The 23,001-nt window shown below is 41.7% G+C and overlaps 1 protein-coding gene across 1 annotated transcript in view; it reads right to left on the bottom strand.

The window, feature by feature from the left end:
• The window catches only part of ephb3a (eph receptor B3a), a 48,825-nt gene extending 26,144 nt beyond the window's left edge, over positions 1-22,681 (bottom strand). The window contains exons 1-4 of the mRNA XM_084733051.1: positions 22,009-22,681; positions 9,978-10,042; positions 5,746-6,418; positions 1,256-1,411 (exon numbers count right to left, since the gene is read on the bottom strand). Of these exons, the coding sequence (XP_084589177.1) occupies positions 1,256-1,411; positions 5,746-6,418; positions 9,978-10,042; positions 22,009-22,072 (958 nt within the window). The 5' untranslated portion in view covers positions 22,073-22,681. The remainder of the gene's footprint in view (positions 1-1,255; positions 1,412-5,745; positions 6,419-9,977; positions 10,043-22,008) is intronic.
• Between the last annotated feature and the right edge of the window lie 320 nt (positions 22,682-23,001).

Below are 23,001 nucleotides of genomic sequence, written 5' to 3'. Positions count from 1 at the left end.
AGCTGGCATCGCTAGAAGGCACGCTGTTAATTTCAGTGGCGCTGAACATTGATACTGGGGTGAAAGTTTTTTAAATTTATTTTTACTGATGTGACTGATTGCAATTGCAACATGATTTTCAACATTATATTCTTCCCATTTTCACTGAAAAAACCAAGTCAAAATGACAATGGTGTGATTTTTGCAGAAATCTGTACCAAACAAATATGTTTTCTTAAGTCTGTGGAAGAGGATGCTGCAGGCCAGGACATCTGCAGCACAACAATATTTAATTTAAGATTGAATATTTAACAAATACTGCAACATCTGTCATTTGAAAATTGCAGTAGGTTGTATTGCCACTTGGATAAAATTTTGATTATTCAGCCCTGATTGAAACAAGGTTTTCCCCCCTTTCTCAAAACGCCTACTTACACTAGTTACTGCATGTAACGTGATTTTAATGTGAAAATGTTACATGATTATAGTATTTAATTTAGTGCTTTAAATATTGTAGCACCCGCCCACACAGATGCTGCTCCAATACAATGATGTCATCAGTCGAAACCAAAGATTAGCGCCTCCTGGAGAACAATAATGTAACATGTAGCTATCGTAAGAGAAAAATTAAAGAAAAAGTAAAACTGCTTTTTTGGCCACTTGGAGACAGTGGAAATACACTGTGACTATAACACTGACATATTATCATCTTTTAAGTTCATATGGCAAAATATTTGCTCTTTTTGTTCTGTTTTTGGTCTCCACCATCTTTGGAGGGACACATCTGTCTCTTTAGCTGCTAAATGCTGCACAAAATTCACCAGCTAGTCGCTAACTGTGCCTGGCTGCTGTTTGGGGCTGAGCAGGTAGAGTACAGTGAGTTCACAAGTTCTTTTTACTGAAATTATCTAATTGCAGTAGCTGAAAACAACGCTATGAGAGCAGTGAGAACGAAACAGTAAAGTTATGGACCAGACAGCTAAATAATGAGCTTAAAATCACTATGAAACTCTGTAAAGCCGAGGGAAGCTGTGGATTAAAATTCACCAGTACCAGTTTTCATATTTTCTACAACTTTTTGGTAATTATAATCTAAACCAAGTAAGTACACACCAAGGATATGTTCATTTCAGTTGGACTTGGACGCAGTGATAGATGCAACCTGGCACTGATAATTTGCCATATGTTACTTCTGCTCCTCTGACTTTTCAAAAGAGACTCAGCATAAAAAAACATTTGAGGATTTTCGCAGCCTGTTCAGTGGAGGATGACTTACTGGTGCAGCCGGAGTCAGGGGGGTCGCTGTCAGCGCGGTAGAAACCATTCTGGCAGGGACAAATATTGGCTCCTCGTGCACTGGTGCGGCTGTTGGCCGGGCAGGGAGCGCAGGATCCCTCTCCGAATTTGGATTTGAAGGTCCCGGAGATGCAGGCTGGATGAGCGGGAGGGAAAATAAAAGGGACAATAAGAACAAAAGCAACAAAAAAAGACGCCGCGCTGTCACTTATCTAAAAGACAAGCGGCTGTCACGTCTGTCACAGAACAAAAACTGTACCTGCGAAGCATCTGCGAGGCTCAATATTTATGGAGAAAATGCAGATACGTACGTGAGAAACGACGCACACTTGAGCATAAGGTCTTATCTATATATTTGCATCTGCTCTTTCATTTTCACTCCCTCTACCAGGTGACATTAATCTCCCCCAAAAAGAGACCATGGATGACAGCTAAGTTTCATGTTGAAGAGGAGGAAAAGGAGGATAAAGATGAAGATAGACTGCTGACAGGAGATTGCTGTTGTCAGACAAACAGGGATGGAGAATGCTTCTGAGAAAAGGGATACACCCTAAACCCATCAATCAGTGTCTGCTCGATCCTCAGCTCTCCAAACCGCACTGCTGAATACAAACAAGGCCTCCACATGCATGCAGAACGGCTCCATAATAAGCCAATAAATCAATTCAAATGAAGGGACATCAGAGGAGACGTAAATTAGCGGAGGAGAGCTAGTTATTGGGAAAATATATACAAAGTATGGTAATCTCAGTCGACGTGTCCAACCGATTAATTTGAATTCCAAAGTGTCGCGCTGAAGGTTGGCTGATATCGAGTCTTAAGGATAAACCAGCATAAGCCCAGACTAAAGAAGGATTCAGATAAAGGGGATTAGCAGCAAAAGGTCTGGATATATCCGCCTCCAGAGCCCCACGTTTTACCGTTTGCCACATTCCTAACTGGTGGTGTAAAAGTGGGGTCTCTGGCAAACATCTGTCCTGTCAGCGTGAGGGCTCATAAAACCCCGCCAGCGAGGGAGAGAGTGTGATTAACTAGTTAGGCTAAGTGGTCTTTTCAGTTTGAACTCAAGTTCCTCCCTAATTCCCAACAATGGCACTTTTAGGAAAATCAGCACGGCTAATGGCTCCGCATTGTGGCTCTGAAAATGTGCAATAAAAAGCCAAAGCAGATAAGATGAAAACGTGCTTATTTTTTTATTTTTCTCCTCTCATAATTCACTGAGACCTTTAGGCTCTACACTCTCTGATCTGATTTATTTCTCTTCTATTACACTGTGCATCATCATTTTCTTTTATTTGTTTGTTTTCCTCGCCTCTGTTCGAGCGGGTGCTGAATCACCCCACTGGCTTGCTTCAATCCTCTTTGGAGGGCACAACGATTCTCCTGTTTTTTACCATTTTTACACCAAAATTAGCACGACAGGTTTTTTAAAATGCAAATAAACCTGCTAAAAATAGGCGACTGACCCTTTTCCCATTGCCAGGAGATGAGTTTGCCTTTGTTTTTTTCTGATGTGCACTGGAAAGCAGAGACTCGACTCATCCCAGTGAACACTAACCTGGATTACAACATGGATCTCAAGTTAAAAACAGGTTGATATTCAGTTTTAATGTCCAAGACCTCTTTTCACCTTCTTTAAAACCAGCTGAAATGCGGTTACAGCATCAAGACACAAAAAACACAAATTTACTGAAGCATTCAACTTGTCACTTTTGTAAATCTCTGTGGTTTACAGAGATGGTTTACAGATTCAATCAACAACTTCAATTAGTCGCTGAAAAAACTTTCACCTTTGAACCACTTCTGAAAGTCTTTTCAACGGTGACCATGGTCGTCTTTTAAATGACTTTTCAAATGAAAAATGCTCACTGGGATGTGCATGCAGGAAGACAGAGGTTATTAAAAGCATTCTAGGCTTTCTAGCCTTTATTTGTTAGAGGAGGGGGGGGAGATGTGCAGCAAAGGGCCGCAGGTTGGAATCGAACCCACGCCTGCTGCTGAGGACTGATGGCCTCTGTATATGGGTTACACGCTCGATGACCTGAGCCACTACAGCGCTCCAGCTCTCAGTGCTTTTGTAGCTTTTAACTGAATCTCTGTGGTATGAAGTAGGGTTGGGTGATTGACGATGGGCTCAACTCATCGCTGATTGCTTTTTTTGGCCCATTTTTAGGGCAATATTTGTCATTTTATTTTGCTAATGTCTGCAGAGTGATCGCCTCTGCTCTGCAGTGCAGTACACACCCACTCAGCCGGTCATCTTATTTCAGTAAAACAGAGAAATTTGAATTCAGAAGATGTACAGTTGTATTTCTTCATTTAAAACGGAAAATAAGTGTGAGAACATGTCATTTCTAGACACTTTTTGAGTTTATTTTGTCTATTGGACGTAGTGAATGTACATAGCATGTGTAACAGTGAATTCGCCGCTTGCGCACATCTCCCAGCTGAGACCCGAGAGGACGGGAGGAGGTGGGAGGAGGACGATGATATCGCCAATCGCAGATGGAAGGGCTGACAATGATCGTTTGGAAAATTTTAACATATCGCCCAACCCTAGTTTGAAGTTTAGTTTCTCTCTGTCGCTGTTTGCACTTTCAGGTATCTGTTTTATTTTACTGTTCCATGTTCACTTCCAGCTGGATAGTAGTGATATTAAGTTACTGCTGATGAAAACGTTTCCTGATTTTGCTGCTTCATAATAAAATGAATAACAGGGGACTTTTATTCTGAAGAATGTATAGGAAATAACATGTTTGTCCACCGTTTTTCAGCTGCTCAGCTAAATACACACCTTCAACTGGGTGCAAACTCTGCAGCGCTGCGCTGACACAAGCAGACTGATCCAGATCAATATTCCGATTAAATATTCAACTTTCCAATACAATCGATGCAAAGTGAAAATATCGATCTATACTGTCATCTTTAAGATGCACCTTTATTTTGAAATAACCATGGCATTCTGTGAGATGAATGTGTTAAATGGACATATGATATCGTCTGATATCGATTGCAGGCTCCTGCATTGAATTAAATCCACATTGTGTTGTGGCAGACTATCTGCAAATATCATATTGTCCAAATAAACGATATAAAATCACTTTGAGATGAAACTTTACACCGATGGAGACGTCGAACCTTCATTGCCTCTGCCGAAAAGGGGCAAAAATGAACATGTCTACAAGAGCTGCAACAATTAACTGACTATTCAATTAATCACCAACTAGTTTTATAATTGATCAATCATTTTGAGTCATTTTTAAGTAAAGAATGGCAAAAGGTACCAAAGGTGAATAGTTTCTTTTCTCCTCTGTGACAGTAAACTGAATGTCGTTGGGCTGTGGACAAATCACGCCATTTCAGGACGTCACCAACATTTTTCACCATTTTGTGGCAATTTATTGACAAAACAATTAATAATTAATTGAGAAAATAATCAATAGATTAAACAATAATGAAAATAATTGTTCGTTGCACCCTGGTGTCATGTTTCCATCACTGCCAATCAGAGCCGGAGCTGATAAAAACCCATAACTACTGCCGAGTCATTTGACTTGGGACTGAATGCCGATTGTAGCCTTTCCCACTGAAGACAAAAGCAAGATGTTGGGGGACGTTAGTGAGCTTTTTGTCCAGTGTAAAAAGGGGCTTTTGATATACTAATGTTCCCCTCTCCCCCCCTCTGTCGTCTCCTCTCTCCTCCTCTTCTTCGCCTTCTCTCCATCTCATGCAGTGTTTGGCTGCGAGCGAGCGGCCAGACTGAGGTAAGAAATGAAATGTCTGAGTGATTAATGTTAGCGTGGCAGTGTTGGCTCACGTTGGTCTGAATGGTGTTAATGAGTGTGGCCGCCTGTAGATTAACTAACGGGAGGCCGCGGAGGAAATTACACTTCCTCATCGCAAGCGCTTGCTGAACCCCTAGAGAGCTTTTTATCAGGCATTGGCGGCAAGCTTTTAACCTTGAGCCGCCAAATGGCAACGAATGAGCTCTCCAGCGCATGTTAGACACTATTTCTCACGCCCAGGTGAGAGGAGGCTTCGCTTGTCTGTCTTTGACTTCCTGCAGCCCCCACCCTTCCTTTTCATTCTTCTCCTTTTGGCTGCAGTTTCCATCCCATCTTTGGCAATTCACACCTTTTGACTCACACTATCTCTCCCTCTCTGTTAATATCTCTCTTCTCTGGACTCGGGACGCCTTTCCCTTCTATTATCTGCATTTTCCTCTCTGGCTCTCTATTTTGTGCCTTCCCCGCTATCTTTCTCTCCCTCCCGCCCTGCTCTCACAATATTTGTATGCTGCTCCTCTCTGCAACACCTCATTAATTCATACTCTCCTCCACCCTCCTTCACCCCCTTTCAGGAGCCACACAATAAATGCAGAGAGGAGGGCACAGACTGAGGTGACTTGCACTGAGCATATAAAGGAGGTTTGGTTAAATAAAAGTCCAAATGTCTGTTAAATACACATACCCTGGCACTGGGTGTCGTCCGCAGAAGGTTCATAGCCGGCGACGCAGGTGCATGAGCCCACAGGAACCATCCACTCGCCGTCCCCGTTGCAGTAGAGCTTCAGAGGGACGGACACCTCCATGGCGTTGGTCACACAGGCCCCCGGAGCGATCACCAAGGAGGTGGCTTCTGCCCCGGTGGCAGTCTCAGGGAAGACAGCGAAATTGGCGATGGTAGTGGAGCACTTCTTGAAGAAAACCCTGACTGAGATGAGCGACATGCAGGCGCCCAGGTCCTGGAAGGCCAGGTGGAAACCCGCCTTGGAGAGGGGGCCAAAGCTGCGGACTTTGGTGTTGATCCTGCCTGCCTCCAGCAGAGAGAAACTCTCATCTGGGGCAATAGTGTCCACCTTCACATATGGGTTCTCCCTCCACTGAGGGTTGGTGTCTGTGGCTGCGTCCTCCTCTGACTCGTAGTAAAACAGATTAAAGGTCTCTTTGCAGGAGCCGGGGATGTTGGGGATGCTGGCACAGTCACGGACGGAGAACTTGAGCTCCACGTAGACGCGCAGCACGCCCTTACGGGGGATAAAGTCCGTCCTGAGCCAGTTGTTCTGGTTGGGCTGTCGAACATTACACACCTGGTAGGTTCTGATTGGGCTCATGGAGTCGTCGTAGCCGCTCACTTCCTCCCACTGTGGAAACAACAGAGAGACACTGTGACAAAGGAACAGTTGACAGCGGGGAGTCTGGAACAACTGTGGACGGCTGATGCAGAGAAGAGTGGACTCGGTTTAAGAATAAAATGAGACTAAATTCAATTGATTATCTAATGCTTGCTCCTAATGCGACAACAGTTCTTCTTCTTATCCAGCAGCAGCTGAGCTACAGCAGAAACTCACTTATCCAATACGATGTCAATTAATATTGAGTAATGTTAAATGCAGCGCATCCTAATGCCGACCATTCAGGCATAAAGGGCATTCAAAACAGCAAAGTGACGTTGGATACAAACAGAGCATAAAAATGCAACCCATGCACACTAACGCACACTCATTCCCACAGTGTGTTGCGTACATGTGGCCTGTGAGGAATAATTTGCAGCTAAAATGCTTCTAATTGCATGAATCATTCAGAAAATTTCAATCATTACAGACTATTAATAGAAAACATTTTCCCATTAAAACACATTTCATGCATTATGCCTATTTGACTAACAGTTGTGATGCTGATCACATGTTGGAGGTTCGTAAAAAAGGGATGTTTTGCAGCTAAGATCGTGTCAGAAGTCTACCTACAGTGCCTGTAAACACACCGACTGCAGACACACTTATAGGAAGCAGTGCTCGTATCTGTAACTGCTGCAGTGCAATCAAAAAAGCCTCAAGAGGAGATTTGGTTTCTATAACATATAAATTTGTTATCTGGGCTAAGAGCGATGAGAGCACGAAACTGTGCGTTTAAATGGAAACTTTCCCCATATATCTATAATGCAAACTGTGAGTTATTTATTAAAATGGCCATCTAAATGCAGCTCTGTCAGTGTGATTGCACTTCGGCAGCACTCCTGAGCACTTGAGGTTACGCAGAATATATTACATATATTTTCTGATGCCTACACATATAGTCTGAGAGCAGATATTTGCATTTGTAGTGGTTAATAAACCAGGTGGACTGATGTCTTTTTTTACACCATGGAGCTTTGAAAAGAATCATTTAGACTGGGCTGCACCGACAAATCTAAGATTAGTTCTAATCAGAGGTTAGCAAAACCAGGTTTAAAATGAGTAAACAGAGCTCCAGTGCACAATTAAAAGCTCAGTTTAATAAATCCAAGGTTATACAAATAAATAAATAAATAAGTACATTTGCATACAAAAGAGGGGGTCACCTATAAGGTTAACTAAATGTTATTAGATAGACGTATAATAGAGCCTTGACTGGGCACTGCCACTTAGCCTTGCTTCCAATTTTGGCAATGCAGTGAAAAATTCCCCTGTGGCCCAAAAAACATTTTCTCTTTAAGTAACCATTATAAAAGAGACGTCTGTAAAACTGTTGGCAGGACACCTCTGACTGCTAACAAGGTCAATTATGACTCTTCCTATGATGAATTTTTGGTCCATGGCGTTTTTATGTTTGCAAAACTTTCCTAGAGCCAAAATAGTGATTCAAAAATGCATGTTTTTTTTTTGGCATGTGCACTAAAGAACAAGAAATCCTCACTGAACTGAATGGTGCCATATCTGCACATATGCCATGTCATTATATAATATGCTAGCTAGCTAAAAAGCCTAGCCTACTTATGGTGGCTCAGCAGCGAAGCTCTAATTCCTCTATCTTTGAGGAAATCTTGCTCACTGAATTAATGGAGCATCGACATAGTGAGGAAAAACGGACTGCGAGGAAACAACTGGCTGTTTCAACGTCTCAACTGGAGCGAAAGATAGAAGAGACTCATCAGAAAACTGAATTGGCTGAATTTTCTTCAAAGAACTTCATTATTTTGCTCAATCCATCTCAAAGACGATGTAATTTTAAAAGTTAATTGTCCTCAAGTGTGAATCTAAGATTCTGACTGGATTGAGGTTTTAAAGGGACAGTTCACCCAAAAATGAAAATTCATTAATTATCTACTCATCCTCATGCCGACTGAAGGTCGGGTTTATTTTGTTAGTCCACAAAAGACTGCTGGAGTTTCACAGGAAAATTGTGTTGCAGAATCTCCCAAACAATGGAAGTTAATGGTGACCAGTTTTTACATTTAAAAAAACAGCCGGAAAAAAACATAAAATGCCTCCATACTGCTCGTCTGGTGTAATCCAAGTTGATAATGACCGAATTTTCATTTGTGATTTAACTGTGATCAATATTAATCTTAAACTCACACTTGAGGACATTTAACGTTAAAATTACTTCCTCTGTGCAACATAATGAAGTTTTGCTGCAACACATTTAAATTGAATCCAACTTCAGAGCAAGAACTAAACTGAGGTTTAAAGAGACGTTTAAATGTAATCTTTCTTAATTTTAAGATAGTTTAAAAGTTTGGTGCAACATAATTTAATCCTTGTTGATGAAGGCCAGCCTTAAGGACTATCCTGACATGAACATGACTTCTGTCTGTGTGTCAATAGGACAAAAAAGAAAAAAGAACTATGTCAATGTACAACTTTATTGTAAACACTGGTCTTTGTGTATGGTAACTAACATTACAGGCTATGATAAATGGCTTCATTGGTCAATAAATTTTGTCCATTAGGAAATAACCTTGTGAGAAGTCAATCTTTTTTGATTTTTTTTTTCCTAATTCCCCCTCGGACTGAATGCTTCGTTTCCATAACAAATGAGCTTCCCAGAAATTGATTATTTCAACTGGAAGAAAATAATGCATAACTCATCTCACGTCTCTGAGCTCCTGTGCAATTTATTCCCAAACGATGAGCCCAAGAGTCAGCATTAGACGTCGTAAATCACCAGCAACACGTTGATGCACTACCTGACAAATATGATAATTGCCGGCCCCCGAACGTATGGGCTTGTCAGGCGCGAGGAGAGGGGCTGCCTCGCCAGTCGTGACATATGACTTCATGGATGCTAGGACATTCAGAGCCGGCCCTTGTGGAGAGGGGGGGGGGGCTGCCGAAGATCGTTTCCATGGAAACCCAGCATTTCCATTGACTGACTTTGCGCTCACGTAGCGCAAGACAAATTACACTGGCCGGGAGTGGGGGAGGTCTGTCAGGCTGTTAGCCCTGGGGTCAAATTCATGTTGTTTTATTTTCTCACCGTTCCTATAGGGGGTATCTACTGAAAACCTTAATTTCTGCCTGTAATGCGCTCTTGGGCCTATAATACAAAAGACACAGACACATGCTTTCAATTATCAGGCTCTCTATCCTGGGGAGACACGCAAGGTAGAGCATACCTAATAGTCCTTACACACTGTGGGGATTTGCTTTGTGTATCTGCGTGTTTGCTCATTTGTTTGTTTAAAGTACTATATTTGTTCGTCAAGCTTTTAACATTTTCTAAATACTGAAAATCCTTGATTTCTTCCACACAATGTCACACAGTGTGTTTCTCATTTGCTTTTTAGTATCCAAGAAAGCAAACATACACTGCAAAAACAAAGATATAAAACAGTAGGAGGTGTGCTGTTCAAGGCAGACTGGGCTCTATTAACAAGCAAATGGAACAAAAAAAAAAGAAGAATGCAAAACAAACTCAACACATGCACACACACTCACTCACCCCACTCTCTGGGAACGTGGTCCAAGCCAGCTCTGTGGTTGCCCACCGACTGTCCATAAGGGTTTCTGCAAAAAAGAGTAGGAGGAAGGTTGACAAATCAGACTTCAAAGGTGTGAAAAGGAGAAAGCAAATTGTTGCTCAGCATTAAAGGGATATTTTGGATTATTTTAACTGAGGTTGTCTGAGGCACTGATAGTGTATTATCTACTGTAGACGACGATCGATAGCAGACAGGGACACGAACATGGACGCTAAATAATGTACTGCTGTGGACAGGGTCTGCAATTAAAAGAATTTTAGCCACTTAAAAAAAAGGTCTGCCTAAAATATATATTTTATATATGTCTATTTAAGTGTACACTATATGTATGCATATGTATATGTATATTTCCACTGGTTTACTGCTGTTATATAAACCAAACTCCATAGAAGAAATCAGTAATTTTAACTCACAGAAGACAGGAGTTGCTGGTCTCCTGCTGCCTTGGTCTTTTAGTTTGTTTGTGTTATTGTGTTTTAAAGGATAGTTAGTCACAAAATAACACCAAAAATTAACAGACTGAGACAGCGGTAAACCAGCAACTGTATGTTGTATTTTTGCAAGGTAAAAATTACTTTGGTATGTTTGGAGAAAGTGATAATTGCCTTACATAAATGGCGATCCATATATTTTGAATATTTTCACAGCTTTTCTTTGCCATCAGACAGCCTTTTCTGCTACAAAACCACTGTTATATAAACCAAATGCCACTCTCTCCAAACCAACCAAACTCCATACGTGAAATCAGTCATTTTACCAGGCAGATCACAGGAGTTGCTGATCTACTGTTGCCTCAATTTGTTAGTTTGTGTTATTGTGCGACTTTGGCATTTTGAAAGGTTAGTTCAGATTCACCTGAAGATGCACAACAACACAAACTAACTAACACAACAAGGCAGCGACAGACCAGCAGCTCCTGTGTTCTGCAGGGTAAAATTACTAATTTCACCAATGGAGTTTGGTCTGTTTGGAGAAAGCAATATTTGTCTTATATAATTATTATTTCCAGTCAGAGAAGATGGTCTGGCTGCAAAGTAAAGTGGTGAAAATATTCTAAATATAGCGCACACCTTTTTTTAAGTGGCTAAAATACCTTTTGTTGCTGACCACGTTCACAGCAGTTCATTATTTCACTTCAAATACTCCAAACTGTACCTTTAAGGAGCACACACACACACATGCACACACACATCTGCTTGACAAAGGATGCAGGTAAAACATCCTCTCTTTCATAACCTGCACCCACATGCACTCAGTTTTTTTGAAAGCACTGACAATCATGGCGTATCTGTGATGCTGCCTAATTAAGGCTTTCTCTCTGTGTGTGTTTGGCACTGGCAAATGCACTCCTTTCAATATTCATTTGTGGAACTAAGAACAAAGCATCCTCCAAGATGCCTTCAGTGGGAAGAATTCCATTAAGCAGCGGCGGTTCGGAGAGGTCACACATGCGTCAGGCAAATTTAATATATCACATTTGGGGTAGGGGTGGAGGGGAGAGGGAGGCTTTCATCTGAAAAGTGTGACGCCTTTCCACTGAGTTTTGTCAAACAGGTGATCTGAGCGGTTGTTTTCGTCACCTAGCTGTTTACGACTTTGGGGCAGACAGTCGGAGAACGAACAGCAGGATCAATGAGCGTTGTTGTCAGGCTGTCAATCAGTTGTCACCCGAGCGGCGGTCCAGCGAGTTCATTTTACACCTCAGAAGAGGCAACCCCTCTGTCGGCTCTCAACATACAGCTGTGGCCGCCTTGACTCCCATTGTTCTGTTGCTGTTAGCACATAATTACTGAAACAATTACACTTTCTTCGTGGAGACTCAATGACACGACGCCTGCTGTGCACCATTTGCTCACGAGTCGTTGATAACGGCGCTAAAAGGAGGGTGTGAGAGGGTAAACAAATAGCATGTCCTGTGTGGAGCAACAGCAACACTGTTCCTGAGAAACATGGCTTTGTTCTGCTACCATCATGTTGTATTATAATAGCAATAATGTTGTGTAATGTTTGCCTTAAACACAGAGGACGGTGCAGTTACAGTACAGCGTGTCCTTGGCTTCTTTGTGTCAATAAGAGAAGTTGTTTGATTGAGTGGAGAGATCACTGGTCCATCTGTAGCCGCTGAGCCACAGATACGTGCAGTGTTTACAGTCTGTTCTGTGTGTTCATTAGACAAAACCACAATGGCTCTTCTTCTTTTGAGAGATAATGAATAGTGATCTCGACATCCAACAGGATAGATAGCATCTGTGGCGTTCAAAATGAGAGTTTCCCTTTTAACCAAAGACTGCACAAAGGCACAGAGTAATTCATTACAGTTACAGAAAAAAAAGATGTAATAACAGATACATTTAGTAAAAATGGAGATTATTAGCAGGAATGTATTTTTAAAATACATTATAAATTAAAGAATTAAACACTACCGTGCACACTGACACCCTGGTCTCAGTAAAACCAGCTTATTCTTCAATATCATTTCATTATCATGTCCTCTGCTGAAAAAAAAAAAGCTTCACAGGGTGGAAATTTTGCCACTAATTTGTAATTAAATCAGAAAAGGTGACCATCATCACAGTATAGTTACAGTTCTGCCTTCAGCTGTGAAAATACTGTCATCATCCCAGAACTCAATATCTCATTTAAAGAAACATTACTAGAAAAGACCAAAGGCTAAAGTTAGCTACACAAACCAACCGCCAACATCAGCTACACAGGCCAACAAATCCTGCAAGCTAGTGAAAATGACTACTACTAAAATACTGGAACTGTAGTTGGTGATGCTGGTTTATGGCATTTTGCTTTAGGTTTGAGTTTGAAGCATGAATAGCATAGACCTGATGATCTGCAAAGACCCTGCAGATCATAATGGAGCTAAATACAGTAATCTGTCCTGGTTTTAAGGGCTTCACATGGTCACGTTTACACTGCAGTTACAGACAAGACTTAAAGCAAGTAGTAAGACTTGCAAGTTCTTTGTTTCTATGTAAATGAGCCTGGCTGTGTATGGGTGTGTGTAAATGGAAACAAGTTGACAGGAGTTGACAACTGGTGTCTGATGATGGATTGTTTTGTTCAAAATAAAGACAAGTTTGACAGATTATGGGCCACCTTGTTAGAAGCTGAGACAAAAATCAGCAATAGGATTTACAGCTTTTCTTTGTCATTTCTGATAGTAAATGAAGAGTTTGGGGGATTTTGGTCTGTTGCTCGGACAAAAGAAGCAGTTTGAAGACGTCCCGTTGTGCTCTTAGGAGTAGAGTGCTACAGGAATAAAACCTAGAAATTAGTTAGCATATTAGCACTTCTGGTTCTCTCGTCAGGAAGTCAACTGCTTTCTGAATGGGTTTTTGTTTAAATGCCTGAGGTTAAGTCTGAGATCTTGACATTTTGTTCTATGACATAAAATACATCAGTAAATACCTCATTCTTGAATTAAGAAGCTTTTATATGGTTGCTAACAAGCGGCTAAATGAGACTACAGTGGTTGCCATGGATGTTAAAGCTCGTTTAAAGCCTAGAATTACCTTTCACTAGCAATTTATACTTCAAAAATCACAATCTGACTGAACAAAATGTGTCAGTATCATAAACTTTCATTTGCCACAGAGTTTATTTTCTGCACTAATGCAAAAATCCAACAGGGTTCCAGGGCCCTGAACTGTAGGTTCTTCTACACACTTTGAAGGGTGTCAGTGAGTGAAATGAGATGTTTGCAATCTGCAAGCTCTCCGTTAGATGCCTCTAAATCCTACACACGGGTCCTTTAATGCAGCACATATCATGAATTCCTGTTTCCCCTAAGAAAGATCAAGCCACTGTAAGTTTATGTAATTAGTTAATGCTTAATGGAGCATCAATTAGTCATGCAGCAACATGCAGATGTTTGCAAATTAGACTACCAGTTATAAACAACGTTAATATTTCTATGAGAACAGGCTCAAGCTGATCGTGTGTGGCTCTGAAAAGCTGTTTTCTTTCTTTAAATTATAGTGTATGAAGTCCATCTGAATCAACAATCATTAAGTGATGATCCATTAAGTATTAACTAATCACATGAATTCATCATTTATTTATTTATTTATTTAATTAATGATATATTAATTCATGCTTTCATGACTTATGCTTTATTTATGCATTAATTAAAGGAAAAGTTCAACAGATATCATAATGGTAAGTGACAAGAATCATGCTTTAATGTAAAGCTTTCTGTAGCTTTAAAGGGATAGTTCACCCAACTATCTTGTTAGTCCACAAAACACTGCTGGTGTTTCACAGGAAAACAGTGTTGCAGAATCTCCCAAACAGTGGAAGTGAATGGTGACCAGTTTTCAAGCATGAAGAAACAACTGGAGCAGCATGGAGGCATGTTATGTTTTTATTCTGTTGTTTTTTTCATGTTTGAAAATTGGTCACCATTCACTTCCACTGTTTGGGAGATTCTGCAGCACTGTTTTCCTGTTATCCTTCAATCAGAATCAGGGTGAGTAGACTTAATTTTCATTTTTGTGTGAACTATCCCTTTAACCAGAATTCTTTTATGTGCAGACAGCAGTGTTTTAAGAAATATGTTCCTAAATTTAAAAAGGAGTAAGTGGTGGCCTCTGTCTTTGACAAAGAAAATCACATTAATCTCTACATGATATTCAAAAGTAATAAAGTGAATGTACATTTACTGACAGATTTAAATACATTTCTCATTTTTTAAAAGCATTCCCGGTTCTCTGCGTTTGTGTGCGTGGAGCCGCAGCAGCTAATAACTTCAGTTGTTGAGCCCAAATATGTGATTGTGAACAAGGTTGTTTTACTGATTAGCGCGACTTGAGCCAGAGACGAGGAACTAATCAGTGAAATCAGCAGCCGTTGTCTCTGCTTGGCTACACTCGGCCCTCAGCGGCACACAGCTGAGTGAGTTCTCCTGGACCGCGCCGCTGATCCAGCCCGTCCCCTGGGTGTCTGATCCGGTGCATCACCCCGTCCCTCTCGTCTCCCGCTGCCCAGAGGCAACGGAGGCAGAGTCGCTCAACCTCAGCTAACCGCAGGTCTGAGCTGATGCTCCTTTAAACAGGCTTCACCTCACACAACAAGCATGCAGGGGCAGCGGGGTGACCGACCCACGCTCTCTGACAGAAAGGTGCTAACTAGAACCATCAAGGGTTCTTTGGCTTGTCCTTTGGTTCTTGGTAGAACCTTTTATAAAGGTTCCACTTTGAACTATTTTAGAGGGTTCTACCTCAAACTCAACATTTAGGGATGACCCCAGATCCATCTGTGAAAGGTTTCACCCAGAACCATCTCTGGGGGTTCTATCAAGAACCTTTACACTTTCTGGGTGCTCACAACAAGCCACACCAGGGGTTCTACTGAGAACTGACAGGTTTTTTTATTCTAATGGTTCCATGTAGAATCCACACAGGGGGTTCTACTGAGAATGTTTTTTATACAGAAGGTTTTTCTAGAACCCACTCAGGGGGTTCTGCTGAGAACCCTTTTATGTTTCAAATGTATTAACTAGAACCCACCCAGGGGCTTTTTATATTCTAAAGGTTTTATCTAGGACTTGCAGGGACTTTCAAGAGCCTTTTATGTTCTACAGGTTTTACACAGAACTCACCCAGTGGGATTTAAAGAGAACCTTTTATTCTAAAAGTTGTATGAAGAACCAACCCAGGGGGTTCTACCGTGAAGTTTTTATACTTCAAAAGTTTTGTTTCGAACTCACCAGGGTGTTCTACTGAGAATCCTTTCATGTTCCAGTTCCAGTTAAAAAATTAAACTAGAACCCACCCAAGAGGTTGTACCGAGAAGCCATTAATATTCCAAAGGTCTAATCTAGAACCCAGCCATGTTCCAAATGTTCCAAATGTTTTAACAAAAATCCACCCGGGGGTTCTACAAAGACCCTTTTATATCCTAAACCTTTTATGTAGAAGTCATGTGGGGGGTTCTATCAAGAGCCTTTTATATTCCAATGGTTTTATATAGAACCCACCTGGTGGGATTTAAAGAGAACCTTTTTTTATTCTAAAAGTTGTACCTGGAACCCATCCAGGGGGTTCTACCGAGAACTATTGCTATTCCAAAGGTTTTATTTTAAACTCATCACAGGGTTCAGAAACTAGTTTATATTCTAAAAATATTTAACTAGATCCCACCAAAGAGGTTCTAGTGAGAACCCTTTTATATTATGGTACAAAGAACCCATGACAAACCCTCGACAGAAAAAGGATTTCAACAATCCTTGATTAACTCTTTCTTTTAGAACGGTTCTTATTGGAACCTTCAGTCTTTCAAAGAACCCTTGACGAAACCTTTCTTTAACAAAGGGTTCTTCAGGAGCAAATGGTTCTGGGTAGAACCTCAGGTAAAACCCTTTAGGAGCCCTTATTTCTGAGAGTGTAGCTCTGTATAAGACGGGTTCAACCCCCCGGTGTGAGCTGGATATCACTCCGCTGAAACACTCTTGACCGAGACTGAATCCTTGCAGCTCTCGGGGTGATATTCTGTCTCCCAGTCTGACCTTTGACCTCACTGTGGAGCAGCAGAACACAGAATTTGTCACTTGGACTTTAAAGAATGCTGATATTTTTACCAAAACTATTATTAGCCGGCAGGGGGGGGGCGACGACACTGAGCATCCTGAAGCCAAACATCTGAGTCCAGGCACATGTGTTACTCTGAAACACTCAGAATTCAGTTTTAAAAAGGTTAGCGTTCTCCAACAACTCTGCTCGCCAAAGTGTGTTATCGTCTACTCACTAAATCCTAGAAAACGGTTAAGATTGAAAAAGATCCCATTTGTTCCACAGTTCTCCCCCCTCCTGTCAAATTTACAATACCTCTGAGATCGCTTCGCTGCTATAACTCAAATCCAGAACCCCCCATCCCCACCCCTTTCTTGTGCTCTCCCATAAAACTACAGCAGCGGTGGAGTCATTCTGCCCCTGGGGTAAGAAAACAATGCTGCAGTGGGAACTTTAGAGCATCACCACCACCCGTGGCATTTACCGTTTTTTTTTTTTTTTTTTTATTCTGATCGCCCGCCGGAGCCAAAATGCCACACAACTCTGCATTCTCAGTGCGCTTTGGGAGCTCACACATGCTAATGTTTTATTCACTTTGAGAGAGCGGGTGCATCATGACAAGGGAGGCCTCGCCTTGTACTACACTGACACTGCCAACAAGCAAACATATGAAATATTAACAGCCAAACATCATCATCACTGATCGCAGGATGATCAAATGCGCGGTTATAAATAGGTGCAAAAAGACCTTTTGTTCTCGCTCAGAAATATGACTTCCGAGCTCATTCTAAGCCAGTGGTTCTCAGCGTGGGGGTCGGGCGATGGTGATGGAGAATAAAATTAAATACTGTGGCATCTCTCAGCTGCATCACCTCCTCAAAGGGACAGTTCACCCAAAAATTAAAATTCAGTCATTATCTACTCGCCCTCATGCTGATTGAAGGTCAGGTTTTGTTTTTTTTAGTCCACAAAACACTGCTGGAGTTTCACAGGAAAACATTGTTGCATAATCTACCAAACAATGGAAGTGAATGGTGACCAGTTTTCAAACATGAAGAAACAACAGAATAAAAACATAAAGTGTCTCCATACTGCTCGTCTGGTGTAACCCAAGTCTCCTAAAGCCCAAACATGCCAAGTTGACTAAAAAATGTTATTTACACCATGTTTTTATCCTGAATCTTCACTGTAGATCTTTAGCTTTGAGCCACATGCTTGTGCACACTGTCTGAACTGTGTGTGTGTGGTGTGACGGTGTGCAAACAGCATGTTGGAGCTTTAGGAGACTTGGATTACACCAGACGAGCAGCATGGAGGCATTTTATGTTTTTATTCTGTTGTTTTCTTTATGTTTGAAAACTGGTCACGAAAACAACTAAACCTGACCTTCAACTGACATGAGGGTGAGTCGATTATGACTGAATGTTCATTTTTGGGTGAACTATCCCTTTAAAGAAGAGTCTGAATATGTAATACAAAGATGTACAAATTATGATTTCATAGTCTGACTGTGGCATCACTGTCAATGCAAAAAACAAAAGGTTAAATAAAAAAATCGAATCGAATCGTGGATTTGAAGAATCCTGACAGTCTGACTCTCTACAGCATCAAGTGCTAACATTCGAGTGTGATTCCCAGTTTGATGCTCGATGAACGGTTCCTGAACAAGTCAAGCTGACCTAATCCAATCTCTCTGCTCCGGGCTGCTTGCATCTGCTTTTACAGGTCAACAAACAATTATTCCTATTGATATTTCCAATGTTTGGAAAGCGGGAAAACGTGAACGAGGCTCTGCGTTAATGAGAAACCCATCTGAAAACTTGACGCTGAACGCCTTTCCTACAATCACACCTCACACGCCCTGCAGGCTCTCTTATAAAATGCTTTCTGAGTGGTCGTCCGTCTAGTTTACGAGCTTTTAAAATAAGAGTACAGTAAACGCTGACTGTAAATGAGAGTAATACAACATAAAAATGTCACAGTTGCTGAGGCTTTTACTGCAGTCTGTTGGTGTGAATCGGGAGATAAGTCATCACTGTAGCTTTTGTAAATAAGCACACACACACTTCAAGTTGCAGTCCAGCTTGCATCATCCATGCGCAAACACTTGCCAATCGAAAAAAAACAAATTCCAGATTCAAGCCATGTGTTGAAATCCACTGAGTAAGCAAGCAGCTAAAGAAACGACATGTAACTGGGTGGAAAAGAAAAGGCCTCCTCATTTAAAGCCATCCCATAATCTGCCCTTCATGTTTATCCTCAGCGGACAAACATTAGTTAACCCCTGAGCTTTGAGTAACAGCTAGTGGTCCAGTTGGGGGAAACGGGGCTGATCACCGCGCCGTGAGAGCCCACTGGGACTTGGAGGGCCGCTGCCGCTGCATTGATTTACTTGCTGACACCAGAATTGATGAGGGATTGGGCTGGCCACGGTCCAGGAGAGGCAGATTGGACAGGGAGGGAAAAGAGAAGGAGGCGAGGCAGAGAAATGTAGCTACAGCTCAGAGAGGAGCCGCTGGCTGGCTGGCTAGGAGGGTTGGAGGGTGGGTGGGTCTGTAGCAGGCGGCGGCGGCGGCGGTGCTGGCGAGGGCGGTGGGCTTTCTCCCTGGAGCAACACTCCCCTCGGTGATGGAGGGAGCTTCAGGGGCTGCAGCATACTTGTTAAGCCATTGACCTTTAATTCACACTTGTCATCTAATGTGTTTCACATGTGTGTCCCTGTGGCGCTTCAGGATTGATCCGCTCCGGTCGGGGGGTTTCAGCGTCCAGCCACACCACTGATTGGTGGGTGAACCCAGCAGCAGGTTTAGAACCTTTGGAACATGCATCATATGAGGAGGGTGTTTGTGTTTCTACGCTGGCAACCCCTCTGCAGGGGAGGCTGGGGGCAGTTGCAACAGGGGATGGCTTATTTCTCTAATCAGAAACATGCTAGAGTGATGACACTGAGCCGTGACCTTTTGTATGAGTTAATCAAAACTTAGCTTAAATTCTTGTTTTGGTAACTTCTAAATGACATGATTAGCATGTGTCTAGCTAGCACAAGATGCTCTGTCATGACTGAACGGGTGGGGACAGTTGCAACAAGGTTTATTCCTCCAATCATGAACATTTTTTTCATGTTTTTTCATTTTTGTCCCTCTGTCATTAGCGTTTTTTAAAATTAATTGATCAAACATTACTTAGTTTGAATCCCTATTTTGTTGACTTCCAAGTGATATGATTAGCATGTGGCTAGCTAGAAAGCTATGCTAAGCTAACCAGCCATATCAGAACCGTATTTTTCAACATAAAGAAGACATTGTGAGGTGCGTAAAAGAATTGTTCACCCAAATACTGATAAATACAGATAAGTACTACTAAAAAAATAACAATACTATAATATTATTGTTAAACAATACATATTTTTAGAGTCCTTGGCTGATTGTGACAAATTTTTTTGGTTAAATTTAATGTATTTTTGTTGCAGTTGTCCTCATGATTGGGGTCAGTTGTGACATCCGACTCCATCCTTTCAAATAAATATTCTGAACGATATATAATCTGTAATAATCTTTAAATGATATGGTGAGCAGCAGTAGGTTTGGGTGGTATACCCAGGTATTTAGAAATACCCTGAAACAGGTTGGAGGTTGAACTTCTTCTCTTTTTTTAATTGATGGAAAATAAAAATATTAAATGAAATGAATTTTTTCAGTAGGGAACTTGGCCAACAGGAGAATTATTTGGAGGTTGAAAATAAATAACTGGCCGAGGTCTCCGACATAATTAATTAAAGATGACTAGATATGGAGTCATGAAATACTGCCACATATCGTTTGACTTTGAGTTGACTTCTTCCAACCACAATAACAGTTCATTAGCCACATGATACGCCCATAAATCACCTTCATTCAGCCAAAGGACGTGATGGTGTCCGTGGCAACAGGTGTCATCAGGTCCTTTAGCAAGAATCTGGAATGAAGGCGCTTATTTCCTGTTTATTCATCATTCTCTGGATTTAAATCCAGCCAGACTTGTAGAAGAAGGCTGACCGCACATTAGACACAAAGCATCGTAAGATAGATAATGTCATATATGTTACACTGACTTGTATCACCGGCTTTTAACTATTTGTGTTTTTGAACACAAATACCGTCTCAGACCATCAGCAGGGTAGGAAAAACATAGATACCGACCAAGTCTACTTAGCAGACAGATGGAGTTTAATATATTAAAGGGATAGTTCACCCAAAAATGAAAGTTTTAGTCATTATCTCCTCACCTTTATGCCAACTGAAGGTTGGGTTTATTTTGTTAGTCCTCAAAAACACTGCTGATGTTTCACAGGAAAACAGTGTTGCAGAATCTCCCAAACAATGGAAGCAAATGGTGACCAGTTTTCAAATGTAAAAAATTATAAAACGCCTCCATACTGCTCGTCTGGTGTAATCCAAGTCTCCTAAAGCCCCAACATGCCAAGTTACACCATGTTTTCAGCCTGAATCTTCACTGTAGATCTTTAGCTTGGAGCCACGTTCACATGCACACTGTCTGAACTGTGTGTGTGTGTGTGTGTGTGTGGTGTGACGGTGTGCAAACGGCATGCTGGGACTTTAGGAGACTTAGATTAGACCAGCCGAGCAGTTTGGTGTTTTTTACATTTGAAAACTGGTCACCATTCACTTGCATTGTCCGGGAGATTCTACAACACTGTGTTTTGCAGAGTAACAAAATAAACCCGACCCTCAATCGGCATGAGGGTGAGTAGATAATGACAGAATTTTTCATTTTTAGGTGAACTATCTTTTTTTTAAGGTTTTGGTTAGCCCAAATGGTTTTTGAGAACCTGGGAGAAATGCAAAATTAAGTGTTGCAGCCGTCCCCAGTCTCCCCTGCTGCCTCTCTGAGGTGTGCATGTAACCTCTCAAAAAAAAAAAAAAAAAAAAAAGAAAGAAAGAAAAAAGGTGGGGCAGGTGGGCATCCTCACTCAGCCTGTGGGTGTGACAACAACAGGGACAATAGCAACAGGGCAGTCCTTCAGCCGCAATGGAAACACTGGGATGTCATCACACACACACACACACACACCACACACACACACACACACACACACAGATATACAGAGGGAACGGGGCGTGCTGATACATGTGGATTACAATCAGAGAGCAAATTGCCTATTTAACAGAGCGGGTCCGCATTATATTAACAGCTTTAATTAAGCAAAACATGAACGGAGTCTTGCTTACAGATGTAATTTCACCTCCAGCAACACAAATGACTGATGTGGGTATTTAAAGCTGACTGGTTAGACTGACCCCAATATGATTCAGATTGTCGGGGAAAAAAAAAAAAACACATTACAGTCTGATGGTGATGGTCTCTTTTTCTTGGTGACAATGAGGTGTTTCAGTGCCAAATTCTAACGCGCCCATTGTTCATTCACGGGACGCAAAAGTAGTGATGAAAAAAAACCAGAAAACAGACGTACCTTCTACAGCCAGCACCACGGGGACAACGAGGCTGCACACCCACAGCAAGTAATCCATTGTCATAAAACAGGATTTTGCAACATGAATAAAGGTGTGTAGACTGGACCCTTCGGATGGACGGATGGACGGATGGATGGAGACTCAGACACGGAGCACCGCAGCCGAGCTTTTTGTTCCTCCTCTCCCAAATCTCATGTCCTCAGTTGTGATGAGGGGCTCTCACCGCCCCATTCTACCAAAAAAAAAAAAAAAAAAAAAGAAAGAAAGAAAGAAAAGGAAAAAAAATCCTCAGAAATAAAAACCGAGCGTTGCATTCAGTCAGGTCCTGTTATTATTCCTCCTGATCCTGAGTTGTGGCTGCGATGCTACAGGAGCGCTACACTGCGCCCGTTCCTCAGTCTCATTCTCTTTATCTGACTTTACCGACAGTGAACCTCTGTCCAGGGGCGCATCTCTCGGCCGCTGCTCTTCCCCCCTCCTCCGAGCGATAAAGAGGAGCGGAGACCCCGGGGTGAGAGGTGTCGTCTGCCCGCGGAGGAATCTCTGTCCGCGCAGTCCACTTTGAACAACTCCGCGTAGCTGTTGCTCGTCTGAGAGGGATGTGCGTCGGAATGGCAACACTGGGACAGAGACACAGAGGGGGCTGGGGGGCTCAGGCAGCGTCAAGGCACAGGCAACGGACGCCCCACTTCCGGTCGAGCTTTTCAAAATAATAGTACATAGGCTACTTTAATACTTTGTTTATTCGTTTAGGGGAAGACATCGCACACTAACGATAATCAGTATGATGATTTAGCAAGAAAAATCTAAACTTTAAATCATTTGTTTGTGTGTCTTCTTCTTTGACTTTTTTTCTTTTACTATTATTATCTTTCTTGTTTATTTATTTATTTAGGTCTATTTATTCAAGTATTTATTTTATTTTATTTTTTATTTTGTTATGTTTGTTTTCATTGCCAAGCATTTTTTTAGTCATGAACCATTATATGTCT

This window comes from Lutjanus erythropterus, chromosome 12, assembly GCF_056507025.1.
Source record: "Lutjanus erythropterus isolate fLutEry1 chromosome 12, fLutEry1.hap2, whole genome shotgun sequence".
NCBI classification, from domain to species: Eukaryota; Metazoa; Chordata; class Actinopteri; order Lutjaniformes; family Lutjanidae; genus Lutjanus; species Lutjanus erythropterus.
Note: the sequence above shows the minus strand (reverse complement) of the source record. Positions and strands in the feature narration are given on the sequence as shown.